At 38.1% G+C, this 26,955-nt stretch overlaps 1 protein-coding gene across 3 annotated transcripts in view; it reads right to left on the bottom strand.

Annotated features, from left to right (window-relative positions):
• Positions 1-321: 321 nt before the first annotated feature.
• Wdr7 (WD repeat domain 7) overlaps positions 322-26,955 on the bottom strand; it is a 333,762-nt gene continuing 307,128 nt past the window's right edge. For all 3 annotated transcript variants that reach the window (XM_046419459.2, XM_046419460.2, XM_046419461.2), the window contains 2 exons: positions 8,738-8,842; positions 322-3,116 (listed from right to left, as the gene is read on the bottom strand). In XM_046419459.2, the coding sequence (XP_046275415.1) occupies positions 2,913-3,116; positions 8,738-8,842 (309 nt within the window). In that variant the 3' untranslated portion in view covers positions 322-2,912. The remainder of the gene's footprint in view (positions 3,117-8,737; positions 8,843-26,955) is intronic.

Raw genomic sequence — 26,955 nt, 5'->3', positions numbered from 1 at the left:
ACAATTTGGTACAATTAACAATCTGGGAGCAACTTAGGGTGGAGATAAAGCAGCATGCATGCAATTCCCGTGCCCACGCCACAGCGGGCACTGTTGAGTTTCCTCCCTCTGGCTGTCTTCCTCTGGGGCAGTGTGGGTGAGGTTTCCTTCTCCACTGCTCTGTTGAAATAAGTCTGTCTTTCAGGAATCCAGCTCTCCAGTGAAATAAGTCATCAGAAACAAAAGAATGAGGAGAGCACATGGATTTCAACTGAGAATGTTTAAGAAGGGTAAACACTGGAAAAATATCAGGAAAATATCAACAATATCAGGAAAACCATCTTCAGTATAATTCAGTTTTATTTAACACACATTATGTACACAGGGACATTCAGCACATACAGAATCTATTAAGTGGAATTATCCAGAAATGTCCTGGGAGGCAGACATTTTAATTCACTTGCTGTACATAGTAAGTTCAATCATTACAACATTTTCATACAGATGTCACGTCATGTCATCTTTTGCTTGTAAATTACCAGTGGAGCCACATATGTGTCTACATTTACAAGGACAGGTCCAAAAGCAGTGCTAACAAAAATCAATAAAATACTAACAGTGTACACTGGGATGACAATACAAAGTTTACCTCAGAGCTGAGAAACATAAGCTGGGATGAAGTTTGGGACTGTGGGTGTCAAATAGCAAAGGAGAGCATTATGTTAACAAGAATGTAAATATTAGTTCAGCAGTTAGAGATGTCATCTAATCATCAACATAACCCCCTACGGAGCTCCACAGTCCTCATATTCTACTGCCTCATCACAGCCAGTATCTGGGCACATGGGATGTGGAGAGGCTAGCTCTCCCCTTGACCAGGGTTTTTGCTCCCCCAGATCTCACAGCTTTGTCCTCAGCCTCCACGGTGGGTACCACGTGTGCAGTGTGGTGGCTTGCCTACAAGTCCCACACTTTTTTTTTTCTGATGCACAGAATGTTTTGTTAGAAAAAAAAAAATCTAAGGTTTATGTTTACCTCCTCATTCCAAATAGTTTTGTAGTCTAGAATAAATTAATTTCCATTTAAGTTCAGAAAGTAAACATGTGCTGAGTAAAGAGCAGACTCAGAAGCCCACTGGAAAAACACAGTGTGCCTGTTAGTTTACCCCACATTTCTCTACCACAAACACAACAGCACATTCACCACACAAAGTCTACACTGTGTAGTTCGTGGTTTCTTTCTTGAAAACTACATATATAATCATTATAAATATGATGTACATGCATGTAGCATAAATTCACTTTTGAAAGAACACCCAACATCTGAAACCAAGAAATAGTACATATTTGCCATCAATGGGAATAACATTTTATATCAATATGAAAGGTATGTTCTACTGGGCTTAATTTTTTAATATGTTCTTTAAAAATCTGTTTCAATAAAATAACAGATATATTTGTTTCTGGACCTTGATCCTATGTTTCTGTGAATTATGGAACAATCTAAGCTTTTTAGATTAATTGCTTCCATCATGTTCTGGTTCCTCTGCAAACTTTGCATATTTTCTCTGAATTTAATAAATTATTTCATATTTTTGCATTAAATAAACCATTTCACCTAACTAATGAACCAATCAACAACCAGCCAGCCAGCCAACCAATCAACAACCACTCCCCTGAACAATATATAGATAAAACCTGTTAGAAGCAATTCATATAAAATATTAACTGATGGACTTTTCCATTACTGTAAGACAGACCAGCATAACTCGACATCAGGAGAAAGTGAGCTAGCTGAAGCTTCCTTAAAAGCCTGAAGAACACAGGTGCTGCAGTGCCTTTTCAAACAAACCGAGAACCCCCACTCCTAAACGTTTGTGCCATCGATATTAATTTTCAAGTGTACTTGTCTAAAAGAAATCCTTCCTTAGTTTTCCTTTAACTGATCAGTAGTTGAAATGCTGATATGTAATTCTAGCATTATAATTGACATGTCATACACATGGGATCTGCAGGTTGAGAAGTTTCCAGAAGGAAGAAGCAATCTCTTTCCTGAACAAAAAGGTCTAGAGCAAGATAAAGGAGAGTCTTCATTTTAGGTATATTCTATGCTTCCAAACTTGCTTCATTATCACAAGAGTCCCCTCAAAAGATTAGTTACAGTGACTGGATAATTATATTAGCTATATAATAAATAGTGAATGATTTTTATTTTAAACTACTACATATACCATTATTTCAGCAGGAAATGAGCACTACAGAAAGCTAGGTATCTGGAAAATGTATTTTTATACAAGGAAAATATATTTAAATATTTTCTCATTAATCTCAAATCAGCTAAGTGTCACTGAAGAAGGTGGCGGCTAAATCCTAGGAAATTGAATTGAGTAATTTCCTAGCAATTACCAATGGGAAAAAAAAACATGTAAACACAGAATCTTTTTGGTAAACAACAGTATGTTTTAGGAAATCCAAAGGGGAGTAATTTCAATAATGAGGACTGCCACATCACCTCAATGCCAGCGTCAGAATGACCAGATTCAAGCAGCACTCAGGGCTGGCTTCAATGGCTGGGAAGGCTGATCGGGCTGAGAGTGCAATCACAGTGGTTATTGATTTTTGGGCTTCTGTTGCACAGAGCAAGAAGAGTGTTCCCAGGAACCGCTGGCTTACCCCTCCCATCTCTGGCAGGGAAAAACCACCTAGTGACAGAATGGCCACATCCTGTCGAGTGGTGTGTGCATGCCTCTGAATCAATAGGAGGCCCGTGCGGGAGTCTGCCCCCAAGAAGCATGCACGAGTGACACAGACCCAGCCGCGCCCCTGGATGACACTGGGGTGGGCCGGCACCAAGGAATGATCCGCTGTAGGGACAGAGCAACATCGGCCTAGAGAACTGAGAGAAACAAAACGCAGTTAGGGCAGCAGGTAGCGCTAGACCATGAAGCGGTGCTCCTTCCCGTCGTGCGCCATGAGGATGACATTGCGGTTGGAAGTCCAGATGAGCCGAGCCAGTCTGAGGGCATTGTGGGAGCCAGGAGATGCTGGCTGCACTGGGGGCACCTGGTAGGTTTTAATGCAGCGCAGCTGAGGGGCTGAATTCAGCATGCCGATGCTTCCCAAGAGTGACGTATTCATCTGGTGGGACAGGGGACAGAAGAGCACAAGTGTCAATTAAAGGACCCTTTCCCTTTCCCTTTTCCTTCCAAAGAGACTGGTTCATCTCTTCTGGTCATTTTCTACTCCCTAATGGCTATCTATATTTATCTAACTTGTATTCTTATTCTTAACCTTTAAGCACTTCTTTGGGTGGATTTGAAATTGTTCTGATGCTGGTACTGTAAACATGTAAGACTGGAGAAATTTTACTTTGTGGGCGGAATCTGTCAGCAGGTGAGTCCATCAATCTTTAGGAAGGAAGCTAAGTTACAGCTGTTAATAAAATGCTTCAGTTAGACAATATCTGGAAGTTGTAGGTATTTAAAACTGCAGATCTTTGTATTCTTTGACAATAACATTAGCTGCATCTCCTGAAGGATGAGTCAATAAAGACAAGTTTTAGGGTCTATAATTAGTTCAAGAAAATGAAGCCAAGTGAGGCTGTAGTCATGAGTGACTGATGACTGCAACCAAGCATGAACCCTAATCCCTATCCCTTTGCCAACACCTTCATTCCTCACCTGCTTTTTGAAAACAGGCTCTGAAAAACCTTTACTTATATTGAAGGAAGAAACAAGAATCAGTTCCATTTCATTGTTTTGCTATCCTGCTAAACAGAGTTTACCCTCCATGATTGATGGACATTTCCTCTTTATCAGTTGGTGATTTTTGCAAAAAGTAGTTTTTCTGGATTTGATTTCAACTATAGTTTTCTTCTTCCATTCACAGAATGAAAAATAACGTGGAAATTATAAATCATGAACAACTATGTATTCAGGTCAAAGTTCTCACATTTGAATGACAGTTTTCTAAGTGAACTGTTTTTGGAGCAACTGAATCTGAAGCTTTCTTTAGATTTTAAATATTTCTTAAAATGTTTGCAAATGCATCATTTGCACTATCATAAATCACATGGAAAGCATACTGAAAGTCAGGAAAGATGCCTTGGAAATAATTTTTTTTTTCTTTGCACTAATTTTCATTTCTGGTTCTTCTTGCTGGTAAAGTCTCCATCTACATGCATAGGATGCTAGGGATTTGGAGGAAGCATGCAGATTATGGTCCAGCTTATACAAATGGTTGCTACATAAAACCCTAGCGAGTCCTAGGACATTTGAGATGTGTTTTGCTGATATCATGCTCTGCATTTGGATCAGAGCAAAATACAAGCCATTCCTTTTGCCAGCCTCTCTCAGCAGCAGGATGGTGTCAGAGGGCGTAAATCATGGCATCTCTAGCAGAGTGCGCGCAGGCTCCACTGACATTTTCACAATTTAAATCATCTTGAGTAATAACCCTTTTAAGATGACTAATGTTACTGATTTTCCTGCATTAATAATAGTGCCGAACACAACACAGAGGTGAAAAAAAATCACTAGTGTACGAGGTCACATTTTAAAACCAAATGTATGGTTATCGTTAACTCTTTCTGTTGAAGTTCAGTTCACATTCAGGAAGTATCACACTGTCATCCTTCCAAAAGCCTCTTGTTTCCTTCCCTCCTGTTTCCAAAAACACCAATAAAGAGAAAAATCAATGCCTTATTGCCTTTTGGAGGTTCCCAAATAGTTCAAACATGAATGATAATAGTAAGCTTGACTGGATAGGTCTCACATCTACAAAAAGTAACAGTATATAATTTAGTCCTCTTACAGAACAGATCCAAATGATCCTGAAAATTGCTGGTTAAAATTAACTGGCATCAATAGGCAAACTATACTTTCAAAAAAAAAAATCTAATTTCTCAGTTGATAAATAACTACAAAGTATTTTTCTTTTATTATGGATTTTCTATGAAAATATGTATGAAGCTTGATTTCTGCTTGTGGTTCAAAATGCAAAGATATATAATGTGCTCAGATGCTTTCCTACTTTTAATTCTTTCCTTGAAATCCAGCTATGTACAAGAAAAAGGTTGAGGGTAAAAGGGGAGAGGAAGAAAATATCTTACGAGAGCTCTCTAGATGGAAAGATTTCCAGAAAATTACATTATTAATCTGGGTTCCTTTTATGGCATGAGTCATCTCTACTTTGATAAATGCTGTCACTAGTGTCAAACAGCCTTTCTGCCTCAGAATGGGGTTCTGTAAGGTCCAGAATTGCCATAGCTGCACCCCATTGAAAGGATGAGGACATCATACTCACTAAATTCCACTGCCCCTCAGACCATCCTTTCCCCGTGACCTCTTCAAATGAGGAACAGATTTCAAGTAGGAAAGGTGTGTATTAATTTTCCCAATAAGCTTAACCAAATAACTCTCTCTGAAATAATTCACCATTTGGCTATGCAGCATCATTTTTTTCTTGATTAAACTAGGCTAAAGTTAAGGGCAACTTAAACCCTGAACAAACAATGCATGGAATTACCAGATTGGGTAATATTGCATTTTTCCTGATTATAAAGATAATAAATACTCTCACTATAAAAAACTCAAATAATAGAACTACAAAAAAGAAAGCAAAATGCCCTGAATCTCACTCCCAGAGACAATTGTGTTGACGTTTCGTAAACAACCTTCCAGACCTCTAAGTATAGACACGCTGGGGGAGAAATGGACTTCAAGAGATTCATATTAAAAGGTAGTTTTGCAATGTGCTTTTTTCATCAACAAAATGTTGAGGGCAATCTTTGCATGTTAATGATTGTAGATTTACATCATTCTTTTAAAATTGCTGAATAGTATTATCCTACTGTATGATGGAGGAAATAAAAATAAATGAAGCCAATGTCAGTCAGATTTTTTATAGCATTTCTGAAAGAGGATATTTACTTGTTGGATGGTGGTGGTAAATTTAGGTAAGAGAATTACAAATATATTTCATCACCGATTTCCCCTTGTTCAAATATCAAGAGATACACTGAAGTGAAGGATTCAAATTGTAGGAAAATGAAGTGAGAGAATCAAAAGGTTTGAAAGACTGCTGAATTACATTATTCGATGGCTGAATGTGTAAACTAACATGCCAACTTGGCCTTTCCCGTCCCTTCGAAAACATGCAGCACAAAACCAGTTCTATGGAGATTATTTTCAGAATACAGAAACACAGATACAATTCATCAAAACAGGAAATGTTTTACTGCCTTCCTTATATAAGTAATGCTGTACACAAACCTTTTACTAAGTCTCACTTGAGTAATTATCCAACCAATATTTCTCATTAACACTCACTTCTCAGCAAAGATTTTAATAGTTGATAGCCTTAGTCAGGCTCTGTATTAATAAGACTTCATTACGTTTTCAAAATGTATTACAGTACACTTACTGGAATAATATAAAAGTATTCGCGTACATCATTAGAAATAAATAACATGAATCTAAATAAATCAGTCAAGCTCATTTGGGGAGAGCAACAGTAGATCCAATGCTGCTTTCTGCCTTCTGGGTTCTCCGTAATTCAAACACAAGACCACTGCACTTCTAGAAAACTTTTCCTTATATTTTCTTGATAAAGCTGAAATCATGTGTTTCTGTATCTTCCATTTAATTTTCAAGACTCAGCTGGGTATAATTTAAGCATCCAAGGAATGGGCTACATCTTAAATTCCGACATTGATTTTAGAGGCGAGAAAGGCGCGTGTGTTGCTCTGGTTGCTGGGGCACTCTGCCATGTGCACAGGACATCAGACAGAGCTTGTGGACTAACCAACGGTACTGCACCCCCTCTGTGGACAGAGCCACACGCACAGGCACACAGGCTTAGCTAGACCTGACAGAGTACTGGGACACAGTGGGTGCTACAGAGAGGAACTGGAGAGGAAGAGGGATCTCAGAAAGATAACAACCTGTGAATGACCTTGACCTCCCGGGTAAGAGAGGAGGCTAACCACAATTCCACCAACATGCTGGACAGAGACTGTGACTGAAAGAGTTCTCAAGAAAAAGATGAACAAACACATGCAAATAAAATCTTAAAGACCTAGAGAAGGGAAAGAAGAAAATGGAAATTTCAAGAAAATACTGTTAAAAGTGTCAAATCTGGATACTTTGGGAGGCAATCCTTTAAATCATAGATTTCCTTAGCAGAACAAAAGTTTTAACACAAAGGAAAAGGTTTAGTCTGTTTACTCCAAAGGAGAAAGCATGGACAGAAGAGAAGCTTCTGGAAGCAGAGGCTGTGACCTGCTGATCTCCATTTCCAGAGGGCAGCCAGCACCCAGCACTTGGACGGCCAGTCGAGGCTGAATGAATGGGAGCACTCCTCCACGATTCCAAGAGAACGGGGAATAAAGGGAAATAGTGGCACAGAGACCATTGTGTCAATGAGAAGATAAAAGCCATCAGTAGCTCACTCTTAAAAGAATCACTGTTCCACGAGTCTAGTTTCTGGATACCTAGAGGACTCACATCGGATTTTAGTAAAATGCCAGTCCTGAGGTTACCCATTGGGAAGAATGAAACGTGGATGAGATCTCTGATGAAAGGAGTTTAATATGAGCTAATTAAGATGCTGGAGATATATTCTAGAAGAAAGGATAATGAGAAAATAAACTGGAAAACTAAATTAGATAAAAAGTGGAAGTCTGTGACAGATTTGGAAGTTGTCACGCTTTAATAGCATGTTGTTAATTAAGCAATTTATTGTATCCGTTTTACATTTTATTAGCTATTGATTTTTTAAAACCGGCATCAAGCTGTGCTGAAGCCTTCCTTGTTTAAACTTTTATTTTATTTTTTAGCTTTCAAAGCAGTACACAGAATCTTATAAAATATAACTTGCATCCTAGGAAAATAAAGGTGGCAAAATTTTAACTCTTTTGGGGGGCTTGGTGATATGTAATTTTTTAAAACTATCAGGACTAAAAGAGTAATGTCATTAAAAAAGAAGATGGATAACAATTAAACACTGAGGACAAAACACATTCTAGTGTAAAAATCAGTATTCACTTAAATTAGTGAATATTAATCACCAAGTCACTAATCATTGAAGTCAGAATTAAATATGGGCATTCTTATGAATTTCCAGAAATAGATACTCAAGTTTTTTAAAATGTTTTGAAGAGCTGGGGAATTAATAACATTATGTGGGAAATTCATAATTCAAACAAAAGTGAGATCATTTGAAGGGGGCATAAAGTGAATACTCAGAAAGCACCTCGATGTCTTGTGTCCTGTGCCCACTCAGAGTCACAGACCCAAGAACTCTGTGTGAATTCCCAGCCTCAGCAAGGCTTCCCTGCCCAGCTCCTTTCAGGCTGGGCTGGCCCTGCGATATGCCATGTCCTTGCTTCCCAGCGACTGCGCCTCCCTCCTCAGCATCCCGCACAGCTCAGTCTGGATGCGGTTTCCTCTGGAAAAGCTTCCCATACTTCATGCTCAGACTCTCCCCTGCACTGTGAATGCTGGGCTTATTCCTGTATCCCTATGCTGAAAGCTCTGTGACAGCAGATGCCCCCTTTCCAGATTGCTAACTGTGTCCTCAGTGCCCTGTGCACAAGTGTCTGACACGTAATCAGCAATCAATAAACACTTGCCATTTGTTGAAGGAGGGGAGGAAGCACAGGGAGTAGGGCTCAGAGGGGCGCTCCACAGGAAGGTATTCCCACCACGGCACCCACACCATGCAGCTTATACTTTAAGACCCATAACATATACTCTTACCTGCCAGAAAGAAATGTGGCTGTCAGTGTTTGAGTAGGTGGCAAGATATCGCCCGTCAGGAGCAAAGGCCACTGCAGTGATTGGTCCCTTGTGTCCATGGATTGTCTAAAATGAAGTTCATAGGTCATTAATGGAATACATTCCACAGAACACACACAAGATACATTTCAAGGACACATGTAAATGCATTCGATTTTGAACAAGTGATATCACAGATATTAGATACTATGATGTTCTTTGTTTGTGAATTGAGTTAGAAAAATGGGAAAAGTGACCAAACTTTTCTCATTATATATATCCAAGGGCTTCAATCTTGTTCTGAGGAGTAGACCAGACTACTACGAGTCTAGTTTCTGGATACACTACCTAGTAGTGTCCTTCCAGTTGGGAAGGACAGTATGGGCCCAAAGAAAAAGCATATACTAATGAGTAAAACAATGTTTTAATTAATTTGTGTCCATTAGGGGGAAGACTTTTGCAATTAATTAGAAAGGGAAGAAACAGATCATCAAAATTATCCAGAAACGAAAAACAATCAAAACTGCATCATGATATCCCTGTGCTGGAAGGAGAAACTATAATTTGAACTCCTTAATAATCACACATTTTTCATGTTTTATGCTTGATTTTCCACCAATAACACTGTGTTTAAATGCATATAACTGCAATTAGTAAACACAGATACACTCATGTGTTGGAGATTCGGGCACACATATAAATCAAACACTATTAAAAACAAGTTAACAGGGATAGTTTTGAACCTTTGCCAATAGCTATCATTGATTTAGCCATGAATAATAAAAAGGAGATTGTATTTTAGAGTAGGCCTTTGCTAAAAGGTCTTTACTAATAAAAAAAATACAGTCAAGTTTGATATTAATAATTACAGAAAACACTGTGTACTAAGAAAATTGGCACAATATTGTATTAAACTCCCTACATTCAACTGTTAAAAGCCATACCTCTACTACATTAACCAGTACCAGATCTGGTGTACAAGCTCTCAGCTGCTCTCCCTCCCTTTGTCTAGAGAGGAAATGGGAAATGTGTGCTCTTAAACTAGACAGGATCAGACGGTTTGTATTCATCTGTAATTTCTGATGAAGAATTGTGAAATCTGAGGCTCACTGGAAGCTTCAGATTTGCTGTGTGAGTCAGTCCATACATACTGTAAATTTCAGTAAGAATTATTCATAATTCATATCTGAAGACTGAAATGAGAAAGTGAGGAGAAAGGCAATCGGACATTCCTTATTGCCCTTTGTAACCTGTTCTTTCCTGTTACTTGACTTCCAAGACACCGTGGGATCCCAAATAACACGTTTTTCAACACTCAAAGAAAAAAATGTCATACTTATACTGGAGACCTGGGCTTGGGCAGGCAGAGGGCATTGATGTGAGTCACACTGTCTGGGTTTGAATCTGGGCTCCATTACACTAACTATTGACTGTGGAACTTAGGGCCATGTTGCTTAAGGTACTTAGCCTCAGAGTACCATGCCTACAATGTAGGGAGAATGATGATTATAATGACTATATCCACCTCAAAGAGCTTTGTGAAAATTAAATGAAATATAAATAACACTCTGCACAATGCATGGTACATAATAAGCGTTCAATAAATACCACTGACATTTTTGTTTCTACTGCTTGCTTAGACATGACCGATGGGGGAAAAATCACAAAACTCAATTACTTAAGTATACTGTTTTAAAGACATCTCCCTATAAATAAATAAATAAATAAATAATGCCTGGACCATTTATCCCCAAATCAGCATTATTCAGCATACTGGGTTGCTTAGAAACAGATTTCAGACAATGACATTTTATTAAACATGTATGGTACCTATCCATGGTGCTGACCCACACATATGCTGAAATTAAGTAACGGTATGCCTGGTGAATCAAGAAACCAGAGTAGCTTCAGTTCACTAGAATGAAACTGATTCTGGGTGGGGGTGGGAGGAGGACCCCAACTAATTACATGGGAAAAACTGGCCATTCCCGTTTACTGGGCCAGTGTAATAAACTCATTTTTGTTTCTTAAAATCAATATTCAGTTCTGCAAAACATCTGAAATTCTACTGTGCCAATCTGAATCTAGTTTTTGATTAAGATCATTGACCAGGCCTTAAGATGAAACTAGATTGTAGATGTGTTTGGTTTGGCCTGCATAAATGTTTCTTAAAAAATTTAAGACTACATTTCTAATTCATCAGAGCTCATGTAAAAAGCCAGATTTTTAGCCTCTCCTGGAAAACTGGAAGATTGGGCAAAACTAGGCCTCTGTTCACCTGCTGCAGCATCAGCCAGGGCCGAGTAGAGGCAGCCACTCGGTCTAAGAAATTGTTCTTCATTCCATGAGCCCAGCAAAACCTGAGAGAAGTCCTGTGCACCACACTGCCTGGCTCACAGGTCTCTAGCCTGGGCCCTCACGACACTGAATGTAATGCTTTCCATTATGACCATCTGATTCAAAATAATTTCTTGCTTGTTCTGGAATCCTAGTATCCATCTAAAATTGTGAGCAGACTAAAAGTTCTACCAAGATAAACTAGTCATTCTAGAAAGCCCTCAAAGTTGAACTCTGGAAGTTGGCTGATGTTCCTGGAGAATGGATCTCCAAAATTTCTAAAATCTAAAACAAGGCCTGCCTCCTTCAGATTAGCAACCTGCCTTAATCAGCAACCAATTTGCACTTCATTTAACAGTGCCACCGCAAGTTGACTCTAATCCAGCAGGCCAAGATGTCACAACCAAATGGGCACCCTCACTATGACTTCCTGTGAGGCTCTCCAAGGTAGTCCTGTGGTAAAGCAGAAACCTAGAATGCTGGGACCATGCCTGCTCCTTCAGATCATCTCCACTAACTATTTCACACAATCTCTTCACCTTTTCCCAGGGCTGCCTTTAGAGCACACCATACGGATCCCCCTACATCAGTAGAGGACATTGCCCACTGTTATCTAGTGTCTAACAGGTGATCCAGTAAAATGGATTCATTCTGGAATTTTCTACCTGGAAAGTTTTTCTCTTTCCGGGAAGATTTTGTTGCTTTCTTTTATCCTGTAACAATGATTACATAAGCTAACGTGTGTTTCGCTTTTGTACCGGGAAATTCAGAACTGAATTTAAGTTCATTCCATGACTAGTAATAAATACTTCCTATTAATTTCACTAATCATCGCTGTTTTCATCTGTTGTTGCTGAGGTCTAAACATATCCTGAGTTTGATTTTGTAAATTTCTGAAAAGTGTGTTTTGAACAAAGGAGGATTATGCTTTAGATCAGATGCATATGTGCACCTGTGTGTGGGCACGCACACGTGTACACATACACACACTTGCACAAAGATACTGCTAGATGCCCCACAGGGCTGTCTTTTGAACCCAGAGAGCACTAACTGTAGTTGATAGACAGGTCTGTTGTCTCATAAGAAGCAAGTACCACGCGGGGCAGAGCGGGGAAGCTTGCTATGTTAATGGTTTTGTACATCTGGTGAGTTCATTATCATCTCAGTCTGAGAGGTGCTTCAGCCCTCAATGTAATGGAAATGTGCCATTGTCTTTGTTCAGACTCTCTGAACTTCTAAGATCTGTGCAGGCACCACCCCAACTGACTTTAACCTTCACTCAGGCATTAGGCAAACAGCTGCACAGTGATCACAGCAAACTTGTAAGTTTTGTGATGAGGCAGACCCAATGGTTTAGGTCTCAAATGCTAGATGCTAAAGGCCATTTCAAAATGACAGGTTTCAAATAAAAAGAGGTTTGATCGACTTTTTGTATGCAAATAGTATCATGTCTTGCTATATTTTTAGTTAAAGGAATTTCTGTCATAAAAAGACAGAGATAGAACATAAAGAAATTAATCTAATTCAGGAAGTGCTACGAACAATGAGAGAAATCAAGCAATTATTCCTGGTAGGAGACAGAGTGCTGAACTGTTAAACACCCCAACCCCTTGTCTAATGAAAGGAAAGGGTCTGAGAGGCAGGATTAATAATGAGCAATACTTACACTGACATACTAGTTTTTAACAGGTTACTTTCAGTGTGCTCGGCAAAGAAATAAAATTAACCCTATTGTACAGGGAAGGAAACAGAGACCAGAATTTCCAAAATGGTTTGGTCAGTGTCAACAGAAGCTATGACTATCTAGAATATTCTCTTTAACATTTCTCATCACACCGCCTGTCTCTTCTTGGAGTTCCTTCCTGATATTCATCTTCCAAATTACAAGTTTGAAACTGGAAACCCAAATGTAGGACTCTATTAGATCCATTTTAAAGAACAGACAGGATTAAAGAGAATATTTAATATATATTTTCAGGTCACATTATATTTTTAAGGGGAGGAGGAAAAAACCCTAACCAATCAAATCATTTTGTTACTTGAAACATAAATTGTGAAGGGAAGATTTCTAAAAGTAGGTAAAATTTTGCTATCAAAAATATCACCAAAAGGGAAAGATTTATTAAGTACTGACTCACGTATTTTGTATAATACTAAAATAGACTTAAAATAAATAAGTAAGTAAAATAACATGGAGCGAGTCTTGACAGTACCAAGGTCTTTAGGGTGAGAGGGAAGTGCAGCGTTGATCATGGTCCTTCTCCAGGAGCAGCATGGCTGACTTTAGATTAAATTAGGCAGGTGCAATTTGAGGGGCACTTGAAAGGTCTGCTGGGCTGAAAACATGTCCCCAGTTGGCTGCACATGTCCTCTGAAATCTTTAGAAACACAACTATGCCTTTAAGCAGAGGCGTTTTCCCTAGATGTGCTCTGCAGAGAGCAAACAGGGTGAATACACTCTCATGAGGTACAATCATGGCAGATGCCCTGAGTTTAGGGTGAACCAAAGAAGTATCCATTTGTGTACTGGAGAAGGCAGATACTTACGGCAGTGAGTGACCAGGGAACAAGGATGGGTCCTTGAAAAGGAAAGGCGATTCCGAGGACCTACAACTACCAGCATTTTCCTAGTACTGGTCCCACTTAATGACAACCAAAAGCACGTGAGGCTTAGGTTGCGGGTACCTCTACACTCAGCCCTCATCACATAATTTGCCATCTCCTACATATTCTCAGCAGCCCAAGTCAGCCAATCCTGATTTGCATGCCTTCCTGACATCCCAATCCAGGCCACAGATTTCATGGCTGGCTGGCAGGGAGGTAACCGCTCATGGCACAGAGAAGACAAAGACATCGCTCTGCCTGACAGCTTTGTTTGTTAGGCAAGGGAAGTCTCATCAAAAGAGAGCCATTTCAAGAGAGTTCAAAAGTTAAGAATTAATTGTATTCAAGAAAAAAAGTATGTCTTTCTTTTCTCCCAGGCAACCAATTTATGAAAATTTTATTGAATATTTAAGGTTCGCTGTTCAAGGAAACAAATTATAGGTTTAGCAAATAATTTACGCAGATAATAACACCGTTAAAAAATAGATAATCTCATCTATGGCCGATTAAAAGGCTCAAGTGAAATTTAATTATCGCCGTGCACTAAGCCTTTGCAAGCCTTCCTGTGTGTAAGCTCTCAGGACCACACGATGCTGCCAAGAGCCTGGAAAGGTCACCCATTCTTGCTGTGTGTGGCTATGGCTGCCTTTAAGCAGGTCAAACAGATGAAAATCATTTTGTTTTCCAATAACTCTAGAGAAGTTTCCAAAACCTCCCCCAAGGACCCCTCTGAGTGTTTAACAATGCGTGCTGTCAGGAAAATTTTCCTGATATCAAATCAAAATCCCAAATGCTGAGCTTGGGCCTGCTTTCTCTTGTTCTTTGTCCTCAGTGGAGATGGAGAACCAGCGCTGCTGCCCAGCGCTTCCAGTGCACTCATCCCTTACAGACTGGAGGGCGGTTGTAGCAATGTCCCTCTTTTTACTTCCTTCTTTATTTTGGGGATTAAAAAGACATTCTGGTGAGCATAACCTTTCAAGCCTCATCTTCCAACTTTTAAGTAATTTTGGTTGCTTTTTCTTAAACTTTCTAATTATGTCATCTTAGAGTTGGATGGTACCTTAGGTCACCTTGTTCAATTCCATCTAAAAATGTGAAATTTCGAACCAGACAGTACTGAAGAGAGCCTGGGTGTCACTGTATTGTTTTTCTCCTAGGGCCATGCAGGCAGACCAGCTCCATGCATACTTTATCAGAAAATAGCAATCATGGCTGATGGTTATCATTAGAAGATAATTTATTACAAATCCTTGGAAGGGAAGAGGAAAAGCTGGTGGAGTTGTTGGCATGCAGCTGGTTGACATTCAAAATGCTCCCAGTTAATTTTAGGGGACTGAGATGTGGACAGCTGAGCCCTAGGGGACAAAAGCCCAGAGTGTAGACATGGACAAATGCAGATTGTCAGCCCCTGCTCCACGTCCTTTTCTGCTACCCTCTCCAAAGGCCATTCACACTAACTTGCATTCTGACTGCTTATTTTCATTAAGTCACATACATCCATTTGCTTATTGCTCCTCAATCCTCTCCTATCCCTCTGTTTACTTTCTTTCATTTACCAATCATCAACACTTAGGTCATATCACCTGGGTGCTTCTATTTCATTGTAGTATAAAAATGCATCATATCACTTGATGCTTTAAAACAAAAACATGGGTTTAGCAAGGGTCAACTACCAAAGAGTTTTTGTCATCCTTCTAATAAGTTTTAAAACTGAATAGTGAAGGGTATTTATGAGGGTATTTATGTGTGTATTAGTGGGCTAGGCATTATGGGGAATCTAAAAATATAATAAGAAGTCCATCTTCTATAGCACATACTATGTGTCAAGCACCATTCTAAGCACTTTTACATAAACTTCCTAATCCTTATCCCTCATAGAGGAGACTCTATTTCTCCCATTTTATAGATGAGGAATCTGAGGCACAGGGAGGTATAATAATATGTTTTGATTAGAATCCAGCAGTCTGGCTCCAGAGTCTGTTGTCTAACAGAGTATCAGGTGAAGGAAAAAAAAAAAAGAACTACTAGCCTTCCATTTCCATTTTGGATATGTGATGTCCCCCAGAAGCTCATGTGTGAGACAATGCAAGAATGTTCAGAGGTTAAGTGATTAGGTTATGAGGATTGTAACGTAGTCGGTGGATTAAACCCCTGATATGGATTAACTGAGTGGTAACTGTAGGGTGTGGCTTGAGGAGGTAGGTCACTGGGGGTGTGCCTTTGGGGTTTTTATATTTTGTGCCTGATGAGCAGAGCATTCTGTCTGCTTCCTGGTGGCCATGTCCTGGGCTGCTTTCCTCTGCCATGCCTTACCTTAGGCCCAGAGCAATGGAGTTGGCTACTATTGACTGAGACTGTGAGCCCCAAATAAGCTTTTCCTCTTTTGTGTTGTTCTTGTCAGGTCTTTTGGTAACAGCAATGAAAAAACTAAGTAAAATAATTTATTTTCATGTAGCTGGCATTACATACATTACACATTAACACTCCTAAGTGACTTTTACCTGTGTAACTGATGAAGAATTCAAGGGATGCCCAGGCCGATGCAGCTGGACTATTGACAGCAAGAGTTTGTGGTGGAAGTGCCTGTTCCTAAGTCATGGACAGGCCAATCAGCCTGCCCGACCCTGCAGGCCCTACTCAACCAGGGGCCTCACAAATACCTAGACTGTCAACCCCAATGGCACAAAGGGGGTTTCTGCATCCAGGAGAATGCGCCTGGTGCATCCTCATCCCCCTTCACACCCTGGGCTGTCCCGGCCCGCTGCATCCCCTTGCCCTACCATCCTGTGAAGCCTGGCCCAGGGGAAGCCCCATCTCCCAAGGAAGTTCAGGCACCCAGTGGTCCTACAGTCATGTGGGAAGAGGCAGGACCCCTTGGCCCACGTAACAATGTCAGATGAAGAAAAGAGCTTTTCCTTGACCTAGCTACAGAAGTTTAAACCCTTTAAACAGAGCTGCCCTGACATTCTACCTTAGCCAGGAAGGAGGCTAGACACCCAGCCCAGTGGGGACTGCGGCTCCATTTCGCTCATCGGCAGCCTCCTTCCCTGGTCCTCAGTGCCTGAAGGTTTTCATTTTCCTATTAGCTGGTCTGTGTCCCAAAGGGGCAAAATCTATCTATAAGTACTATAAATATACATTTTTAAAGAAAAGAATTAAGTATAAAATTAGGAGCCTGCCTCTTTTTAACTGGGGACACAAAATATAGAAACTGAAAGTATGGATCAAAATGCAAGTACACAGTAAATGGAATCCTAAAACTCTTGAGTCTTAAAGAGAGCCTGGCTTTTCTCTGTGACCCTGTTATCTCCTACAGATAAGCACATAAGTCTAGATCTGCCCATTTGACAAGTGCACAATGACTTTGAAAAGAAATTTGAGGGTTGAAAATGGATTATTCATTTCTATAATTTCTTTCCTTGTTGGAAGGCTGAAGTAATGCTTCTTATTCACATTATGCCAACTCCATGTAATGAGAATCAACCTGTTATGGCATATTCCAGTCTAAGAGGCTTTGGAGCTACTCAGTGAGTTACTTTCTACCACCACCTAATGGGGTGGTATATATATGGTATTTAGGAGAAAAACAAGTAGATTTGGTATCATTTTAACATCTTAATGGAAAATAGATTTAAGGATAAATATAATAAAGTGAGAAACCTTAAGTTTTTTATTATAAGATATAATGCTTCAAGTTAACAGACTCTCTTTTTCCTTAAAAAGGCTACAACATTTATTGCTCATTTTCAGGTATTAAAAGTTATTTATATATTGTTTGAGGACAAACAGACACTGAAAAATTAAAAAGCTTTTTGGTACCTTTATATTGATAACCCTATGATACAAGCAACACAGTTTTGAAATTTCTTTTGTGGGGGATTATAGTCCCTCATTATTTAGGAAAAGGGAGAATCAACATAAATGCTCAGTATAGTTTTATAATTTGGGCATTACTAGTCATTTCACATTTTTAAAATATTGAGACTTATGTTTTCACTAAAATAATCAAAGTATAAACACTAACTTTAAAAAGAAAAGTCTATGAATAAACAAATAGAGAATGAATATGTCATTAGTAGGTTATCAATTTTCAAACACTGTAGCCCTCATATCATTTCTGTAAAAATACATGTGCTAGTTTTAGCAATTTTTTATTTTTAATTTTCCCCTTCTATTCAACTAAGAAACTTTCAAAGAAGAAAGTTAGACATTAATTCACCCATTAATATCTAGTCCCCTTCTTCCTTTTCTTGCTGCAGATAATTGTGAGCGCTCTCTCTCTCTCTCTCTCTCTCTCTCTCTCTCTCACACACACACACACACACACAAACACACCTATTTTGCTTTATTACACCAAATATTTTCAATGCTATAACTCTATAACACCCAGTTAAACTATATATGCTAAATCCTTTGATGAAATGATGAATTTTATAGAACATATTTCAAAAATCAGGTTTGCCCTAAGTCCAAAACTTCACAACTTTCCAACTTATTATATAATATGATTATTGCCAATTTTTGGCTAATAAGGTAATAGCAGGAGATTCACATTATGAGACTCTTCAACTTAATAATGATAACATAAGAAAAAATTCTAGTTAAGGACATAATTTAAAACAACATTTTTCCATATAACTCAACATTTAAAATATAATTATAGAGCCATATTTAAAGATTATTCACGGATGCTCAAACACTGACTGGTAATGTGATTTAGATAAATGCATGAACATTGTTAGGTTTAAATAAAATGATATTTAATAAATTATTATTAACTCTTCACACTACTGATATGAAATAATTAAAAAACACTTATGAAAGTGTAACTTACGTATATTTAACATTAATAGAAAAAATGTTTTCACATTTGGGCAGATATAAAAGCTAATTTTTTTCCCCAGTATTTTAATAGATGTCTATTCAAGCACATACTAGAAGTCTTAAAATGAACAAAGTTTTGTTATTGGATTCTTGAGCTATGAAAATTCTGTGAATATTCAAAAGATTCCTAAAAAAACCAAAAAGACTAAAAAATGGCTATGAAAGCAGACAGGAAAAAGTCCAGTGAAAGGTAATACAGCGCTGACTACGTAAACCGCTGCTGCTCTACATAGAGCTCCTCAGGCGCAGGGACTATCCCATCTAACTTGGTACCTTGAACTTGGCGCCCTCTCAGACACTGCATGATTCCTCTGGCAGGGCTCCGGCAGACATACGTCACATTCACTCACGGACAACAATCACACTCCTGAGTGAGTGTCCGCTGTGATGCTTCCACATTCCTGTGGTTTCTGAGCTGCTGAAGGCCACCAGGAGATGGCTTGGTGGGAACAGAGGACAGGTCTTCAAAAAAGTCCCTTCCAACCTCACCACCTCTCTTTCAGTTGGTATCGTGCCTCGTGCCACAAACCTGTTTACTACTGTTTTGTGTTACAGGGATAATTTTGCTTCTCAAGAAATACCAAATTATAAAACATAAAAATATAGAATTACTCTCCTAGTTTTCATATAATGTCCAAGTTTCTCTTAGTATTAAAATAGTAATATTCATAAATAATGCAATAACATATAGTTTTTAATTTGCAAATATCACAGAGCAGTTACCATGGCAAATAACACTGACGTTATTTGTCAGTCCTCTGACTTATTCTTAAGACTACTCCACATTTACTTAGTGTTATTATAACTTGTCTTTACTAGTTTTATGAATGGGAAACATTTTCTATTTGTAAAATAGGGCTAACGTCTGTCTTCCCTACCTCACAGGATTAAGTATTTTTAGGACAAATGTATTAAAAATATTTTGAGGGCTTATTATGCTCCAGGCTCTATGGTAGACATCAGAATACACAAAGGAGATATGATCCCTTCCAGTCAATCTAGGAGAGAAGCTAGATAAGTTAACAGTAAACAACTTTTATGTCACATAATAAATAGCATAATGGAAACATACAACTATTATAAATGTAATAAACAGCCCAATAGAAAACACACGTAAGGTGTCAGAGAAACAGAAGCACAGATGAATAGACAATAATTTCTGCCAGGGGTAGGAGATGTCAGAACAAGACATGGAGTATTGTTTTGTTTTGTTTTTGCTGTACTGGGGATTGAACACAGGCAGGCTTTAACCACTGAGCTACATTTCCAGCCCTTTTTATTTTTTATTTTGAGACAGGGTTTATGTAAGTCATGCAGGCTGGCCTCCAACTTGCAATCCTCCTGCCTCACTTAGCCTACTGAGTAGCTGGGATTGTAGGTGTGCACCACCACACCCAGGGAGAAGGTGGCATCTGGATCAGAAGTTGGCCAGAAGGACAAGAAGTGGAAGGCAACTCTAAGCAGATAGATGAATGTAAGCCAGCATGTGCAGGGTGAAGACGTGAGAGGGGTTCACACAGTCAATCAGGACTCCTGAGTCACTCCACTTAAGGAAGTGTGGGAGTCAGGAAGACGAGCTTGGAAGTGATGACAAAGGCAGCCAGGGCCAGGCAGTTTATACTGCCTTCAATTGTGCTCAAAGATCTGGACTTGGTTCTCAGTCAACAGTGAGTTTTCTAAAGCTTTTAGGTAAGGTCAGAGTAGTTTCAAGCAAATTTTAGCAAAAGGCACAGGGAAAAGAAACTAGGGAAAGGAAGAGCTGGTTGGGAAACTAACGTGATAGATGAGTTAGGAGACCAATGGGGAAATGGATGTAGACAGGAAGGAGAGGACAACTGGGTAAGGTGGTGACAAGATTCCCCGGACATGGAAGACAACATGGGAAGATCTGGGGCTGAGGGTGTAAGGGGGGCTGGAAAGTTGTCAAGGGAAATAATGCACTTAGTTTGGGGCATATAGATATTATGGTGGAGTCTCTGAGTAGGCAGTTGAAAATACGAGAGTTAGAAAGATGAAGCTCAGGAATAGGTTTATGAGAAGAAAACCAGATCCAGGAGTTCTTGGTTTCCCTTCTTTTCTTTCTCTCTCTCTTGAATTGAACCCTGGGGTGCTTAACCACTGAGCCACATCCCCAGGTCCGTATTTTTTTTTTGACAGGGGCTCCTTAAGTTGCTGAAGGCCTTGCTAAATTGCTGAGGCTGACTGAACTTGCCATCCTCCTGCCTCAGCCTCCGGAGCTGCTGGGATTACAGGCGTGTGCCACCGCACCTGGCCATTTCCAGTGCTTAGTCCATAGATGGACACTGAAGGTGCAGGCCCTGCACTCAGCACTGATCCTAGTCCACAGCAGTCTCTCCAGGAGCTTTTGCTAAAGGATCAAATAAAGGTGTTGGAGAAAATCCACACAGCATAGACCACAAAACGGCAAAAGGTCAGGATAAGACAACAGGGGACACTAACAGCATCCAGGGACAGAAAAGGAAGCTGGGTCTGTTTACAAACTGTAGATTTGAAATCTTGGGGATTTTTTGTTTGTTTCATTCTTTTGAACCAGGGCTGGGGAGTGGTCCTCACTGTTTCCTAGAGTGACTCGAACTCCTGGGCTCAGGCAATCTTCCTGCCTTAGCTTCCTGAGTAGCTGGCACTATAGGTGCATGCCACCATGCCTGGTTTTATGTTTAAATAAAAGATTTCAAAGTTGTTTCCAACATACAAATCACTTTTTAAGTAGAAATAATTTTGCAAAGAAGGTAGTTAGTAAAAAAATTACCTTAAAGTTTGATAATATTTTAATTTTTAAATAATAACCCTTTATCAACTAGTAACTGATTGGCTCAGAGATAATAAATGATTAAAGAACCAAATTTCTAGGATCAAAAACATATATATGAATTATATTTGCAAACTAAAAAAACTAGTGAACTGTCAAAATGACAGTTTAATTTCTCCAATTTTATTTCATTTAAATTTCATCAATTATCCACAGATTATGATATTTTAGAAAGGTCATTACACAATACACTTAAGACTTTCCCAATTGTAATTATAAAAAGTAAAAAGACATTATTAAAAGTGAGGAAAGATAACAGAAAGCAGTCAAAATGAACTTGTGCCTGTATATACACACATTTGCTTATATATTTAATTACTCACTTTGATCTGGAGATGCCCTCTAAAATAAAAAAATATTTTCACCAAACTAAAGATTTACTAAAGTCCATATTAATGATCACAGTCACCAATTTTGTTTTGATAAAACTTTCACTGATTTATAAACTAAAACAGCGTAAGACACACTGGATGCTTTGCTGTGGATTCCAGCCATACCCTTCATATTTAAGCCAGCATTACCTACAGTTTTGTAATAAAAAAAAAAAAATCACTTCAGTGCAAACGAAAGTGAATTAAATATCCTATCACTGAGACTAAACTCCAGAGGAATGTCTATTTAATACTCTTAAAGTAGGAGATATGTTGGTTTAAACCTCTATATCTTTAATGCAATCACATTGCCAAATGATGAGCAAAACTAAAGGGCCAATTCTTTACAAAATTCAATATTTGGACCATCAAACTCTTTAGCACTTAATAAGCAATTAATATTTGTCAATGAAGAATGTTTTGGTAACACAAGGTGAAAATCAATAACCCACTTGTTGCCCTTTCTACCCCTGAGGGCTGTCCAAGTAACTACAGCCCTTAAAGGGAGACCACTGCTTTGATATTTGAACTAAGTTCCCTCCCAGCAGCCAGGACTCCTGTGAGGTTGTCTGCTTGCTTATAGCTCAGGTTGCACTTTGTTAGTAATATGCATATGATTGCTCTTGTGTGTGTAGTCCACAGATGTGTGACTTAAAGAACATTATATGCTTTGCTATAGATACTGTTAAAGGCACAGTTTAACATTATGCCTGCTAATTTTATTCACTTTTGGGACAAAACCTGCAAAACTCAACCAAAAGCTTTCCATTTAACATAATGTTTCTCTTTTAGGAGTAAGTGTATGGAGAAGGCAGTCCGGACACACTTCTGAAGTCTTAATAGATTACACATAAGAAATTTGCATTGATAAAAATAATTTATAGCACAAGTATGATTTTTATTTAATTTTGTTCTTTGAAAAAATACAGGAAAAGACACAAGAAAGTAAACTAAAAATTACCTGCAATCCTACCAACTGTTTTTGGAAGTACTTACAATAAAACTGACTGGGTTCATATTCTTTCAGAATTTCTATTAGCTTGTCTTTAAAATCACAAGGTTTATCCATTTTCCTAGAATGACCAATTCCTCTGCACTATTTTACTTTTTTGTAAAAATATTTCGTTTGTTCTAAGACAAGATTCACAGTTGTCAGATTATTTTAAATGTTAAAATAGAAACTCTTAACAGTACCACAGTAAGTGTAATGTCACATGGTGAATGGATGTCTCTCCCCAAACTGTGCTTTAGAAAATATCATTTAACACATATTAAGTTGCTTTTATAGTTTAGAAAAGATAGAGATTAATCATTTTTATAAAATAATAAAGAGCAGGTGCTCTTTTAAAAATGACTGTTCTTTTACAAGGAAATACAGCTTTACTTTTAATGAATACAATAGATAGTTTTACTTTAAATACTTTAGGCACAAGAAATCCTTCTATTTGTATTTCTGTGTATTTATTATGTTACTCCTTTCCCTTTCATATGCAGATTGGTAATTTTTTTTTTTTTAAATCATGCCACTGGGGACATTTTACCTGTAGTATGTCGCAGGGTTTCTACAGAAGCAGGCACCAAGCCTAAGAGGGCCTAAAGTTTCAAGTTCAGTTGGTTGGAACTCAGAACGCATTTATCCACAGAAACAATGTCACATATAGTAGATTTCTAGGCCAGTTTCCAAAAGCCTATAGAATTCTTAATGTCTGAGAATTTATTGTGCCTGTTCAATCTCCTAAGTACCATTTGTAACAGGTTCGATGGAAAAGAGCACTTCAAGGTCCAAGTCAGATGCCAGGATTTAATAATCTCTGTAGACACCAGAAACTTCTAACACCTCTAGATATATAGGGGCATCTTGACATGTTATTAGGCTAGTGGGAGTCTGTGTGGCATGTCACAGAAAAGGATGGGATTAACAGTCTTGACTGCAGTCCCATCACCAGATTCTCCCAAAGTTCTAAACTCCAGTCAGGGAGACGCTCACTTACCTCCCTAAACACACACCTCAGAGAGAAACTGAATTAGGGCATTAACTGAAAGGCCAGTAGGAAGATTTGCTGGTTTTCTGGATATGAATGACGCTAAGGGGTAAGGGGTATGTGCGCACACATGTATGTGTTGGGGTAAAGCAAGGGACAGCGAGACTAGAAGAGCATTCCAGGTGGAGAGTGTATATAATCAAAGGCCAGAGGAAAGGGAGCATGGGAGTTGTCAGAAAAACTAAAACCCTTCAGAATGGTTAGGCTTTATGGTCAGGGGATGAAGTGGTGAGACACAGGGTGGGTGGCATTGTCAGGCTGAAGACAGATGGGGGTTTTCAGTGAATGCAAGGTTCACTGTGAAGCCATAGTGTGAGAGGGATCCTTAAATGCAGCAAGGATAATATTAAAAAAAAAATTACTGAAGACATTGTGTGAACCAAACTACCTTATTTTCCACATAATCTAACTTTTAAGATATAGTTAGTTATTTAATACCAGATTGATAATCAAACATTTTCTGTATTTATGAATTCTGAGATTTTAAAAACTGGTTTTGGTTATTTATATTAGGTAAGTATGGATTCCTTTTGAATAAAAATGGTGAATAAATCATTCTCTCTGAGTAATTACAGAGTACTTATTAAAGTGCTAAAAAACATTCTTAAAGTTTGTGAAAATATTTTCTTTTAATTTGGGGAGAAAAGCAAAATGTTCTTTCTGTATTTTTAGTATATACTCTATATTTCAAACATACAGAAATCTTGGTCTGGGGGTGCAGTTAGTTGCAGAGTGTGGGCTTTGTATGAATGAGGCCCTGGGTTCCATCCTCAGCACACAAGGAAAAAAAAAAAAACTCAACTCAAATATATAGAAGTTCTAAAATAAAAATAGTTTTGTTTTGGAATTCTTAGGTTCTAAAAGTTCTTACCAATATTAACCACTGAAGAACCACAAAACACAGACGGGCTAATTACTAAAGTTCATCCATGTTCAAGCTTGGCTCCTATGAGCACTATAATAAACCTATACAAATTCAACTCACAAATGTCTCATACATTTATACTTTCTTTGATTTCTCATCAATTTTCAACAACAGCAAGATGAAATTGCAGTAAAAATGTAAATGTTTTACTTATATAAATAATATATACAATTAATGACTTTTTTTTTTTAAAGGCCTCTTTGCATTGATTATTAGAACTGCTTAGAATGTGAATTGCATGACTTTTGATGGCTGCACATTCAAGGACAACAGTGAATGACCTTGAACAGCAGTGTATAAAAATACATTTATCACTGAAATGGCATGCTGGCTGCCAGTCAATATATGCCTCTCATTTGTTAGGAGGCTCTCCTGCTGTGATTCCCTCATTACAATTTGCTTTTACTTCCTGGGCAAATGACAACTAGAAAATGAGGCAGCTTCTTTCTTGACCAAACTTAATCCAGAAAAAAATGAGATGACAGCTGCAGCTATTCAAGTGTTACAGAACATTGTACACATGTTTGTAAGAGGCATGATTATATATTCTAAATATTATATCACTAAATGTGACAGCCAATAAGTTACCTTGCCTTCTTTCTCTATTAGTGGGAAGAAATATTTCAGAAACAATATTTTTTGCATATGACTTCTATATCCCATTTAGTCTATTTTTCTAATTCAGCAATTGTGCTTTAGGATGCAGATAAACTCTTAATTTAGAGACACACTGTAGAACAAGCTCTTGGATACTATTTTTTAAGAACAAAGTATACAGCTGTATAAAGTCTGATATGGAAAAAACTGCCTCCTGTCTTGTATTTTTTGTGATAACTAATTAGTCTCAAAACACAGTTTACCCTTCTCTAGGAGGCAGAAGTAGATACATTTACTTACTTTACTTTTATTGTAGATACATTCCTATCTATAAAGAAAACTATAGTAGAGTGAAATGTTTAAGTTGTGCTTAATTTTTTCATATAAGCATTTTCTAACCCAGTGATTTCTAATCCTGGTTTGAGATACCTCATGGCACAGTACGTCATTATAAGAGCTGTGAAATTATCACAAAATATTAAAAACAAAAAGTTTTCCTTGTAATTTAAAAAATATAGATAACAGAAAGCACCACAGGAGGGGAAAGAAAAAAGGAATGAAACTCCAAAGAATAACAATAATGTATAGAAATAAACTCTAAATAATGACTTGTTCAATAATAGATGTTGTCTTTTCTTCATTTAATATGTCTAAACAATTTCTGTTCTAGTGTAAATGGATCTGGTTTTCTAGTTAGGGTTCATATTTGGGATTCTGTGTTTAGAAGAATGTTATTATTTATTAGCAAGGAAACAGGCTGAAATATAGGTTAGTAGATGAATATAAACAGAAAGCTAAATTTAATAAGCCAGAGACAAAAAATTATATACTGTATGATTCTAATTTTATAAAATTCTAAATAAGGCAAAACCTCTGTGCCAGAAAGATCAGTTGCCAGGGGCACAGGACTAATGGCAAAGGGGCAGAAGGGTGATTTAGGAGTGATATTCGGATCCTGACTGTCTTGGTGGTAGTGATGTGACTGTACACTTTTGCTTATTATTCATATGACTATGCACTTATAAGCAGCAAGTTTATTATTATATGTACATTGTGCCTCATTAAAGCAGTTAGAAAATGTATGTATAGAAAAACAGACATATTAGAACAAAGTGAGTTGTGAAATGCTTTGTTACTACTGCCTGGCAGCACTGAGAAATGCACATGCAGAAGGCTGTTTCCTGGGATGCCTCTGAGTTTATATCAGGTCTCTGTGGAGAGTGCTCCCACTATGTCTCTCGGGGAACTTCAACCACAACCCACCATTTCTCAGCAAGGGCACCTTTCCTGTAAGTCAGCTGGAAGTGTTCTCTTCCTTGAATTGTGGTTCATCAGTCTCTAGTAGATTTGTGTCTGCCACAAGTCACAGTTCTTCCTTTTTAACATAAGCTGTACATTTTTGCTCAATGTATAATACTGGCTATCATTCAAGATTGCTTGTCCAAACCATTCTTAATTTATATTTTTAATCCCTAAACCTCAAGTTACATCTGTATTCCATTCAAAAGGTAAAGATCTAGAAGTAGGTTTTAAAAATTTCAGAATCTACAAATATAAACTTCTATGCATTATAGATTTTATACCAGAAATGGATTAAGATTTGGGCTGGG

Source organism: Marmota monax, unplaced genomic scaffold (genome assembly GCF_021218885.2).
Source record: "Marmota monax isolate L192 unplaced genomic scaffold, Marmota_monax_Labrador192_F-V1.1 WCK01_AAM20220418_F8-fsc00088, whole genome shotgun sequence".
NCBI classification, from domain to species: domain Eukaryota; kingdom Metazoa; phylum Chordata; class Mammalia; order Rodentia; family Sciuridae; genus Marmota; species Marmota monax.
This window is presented reverse-complemented; position numbering and strand designations above follow the sequence as displayed.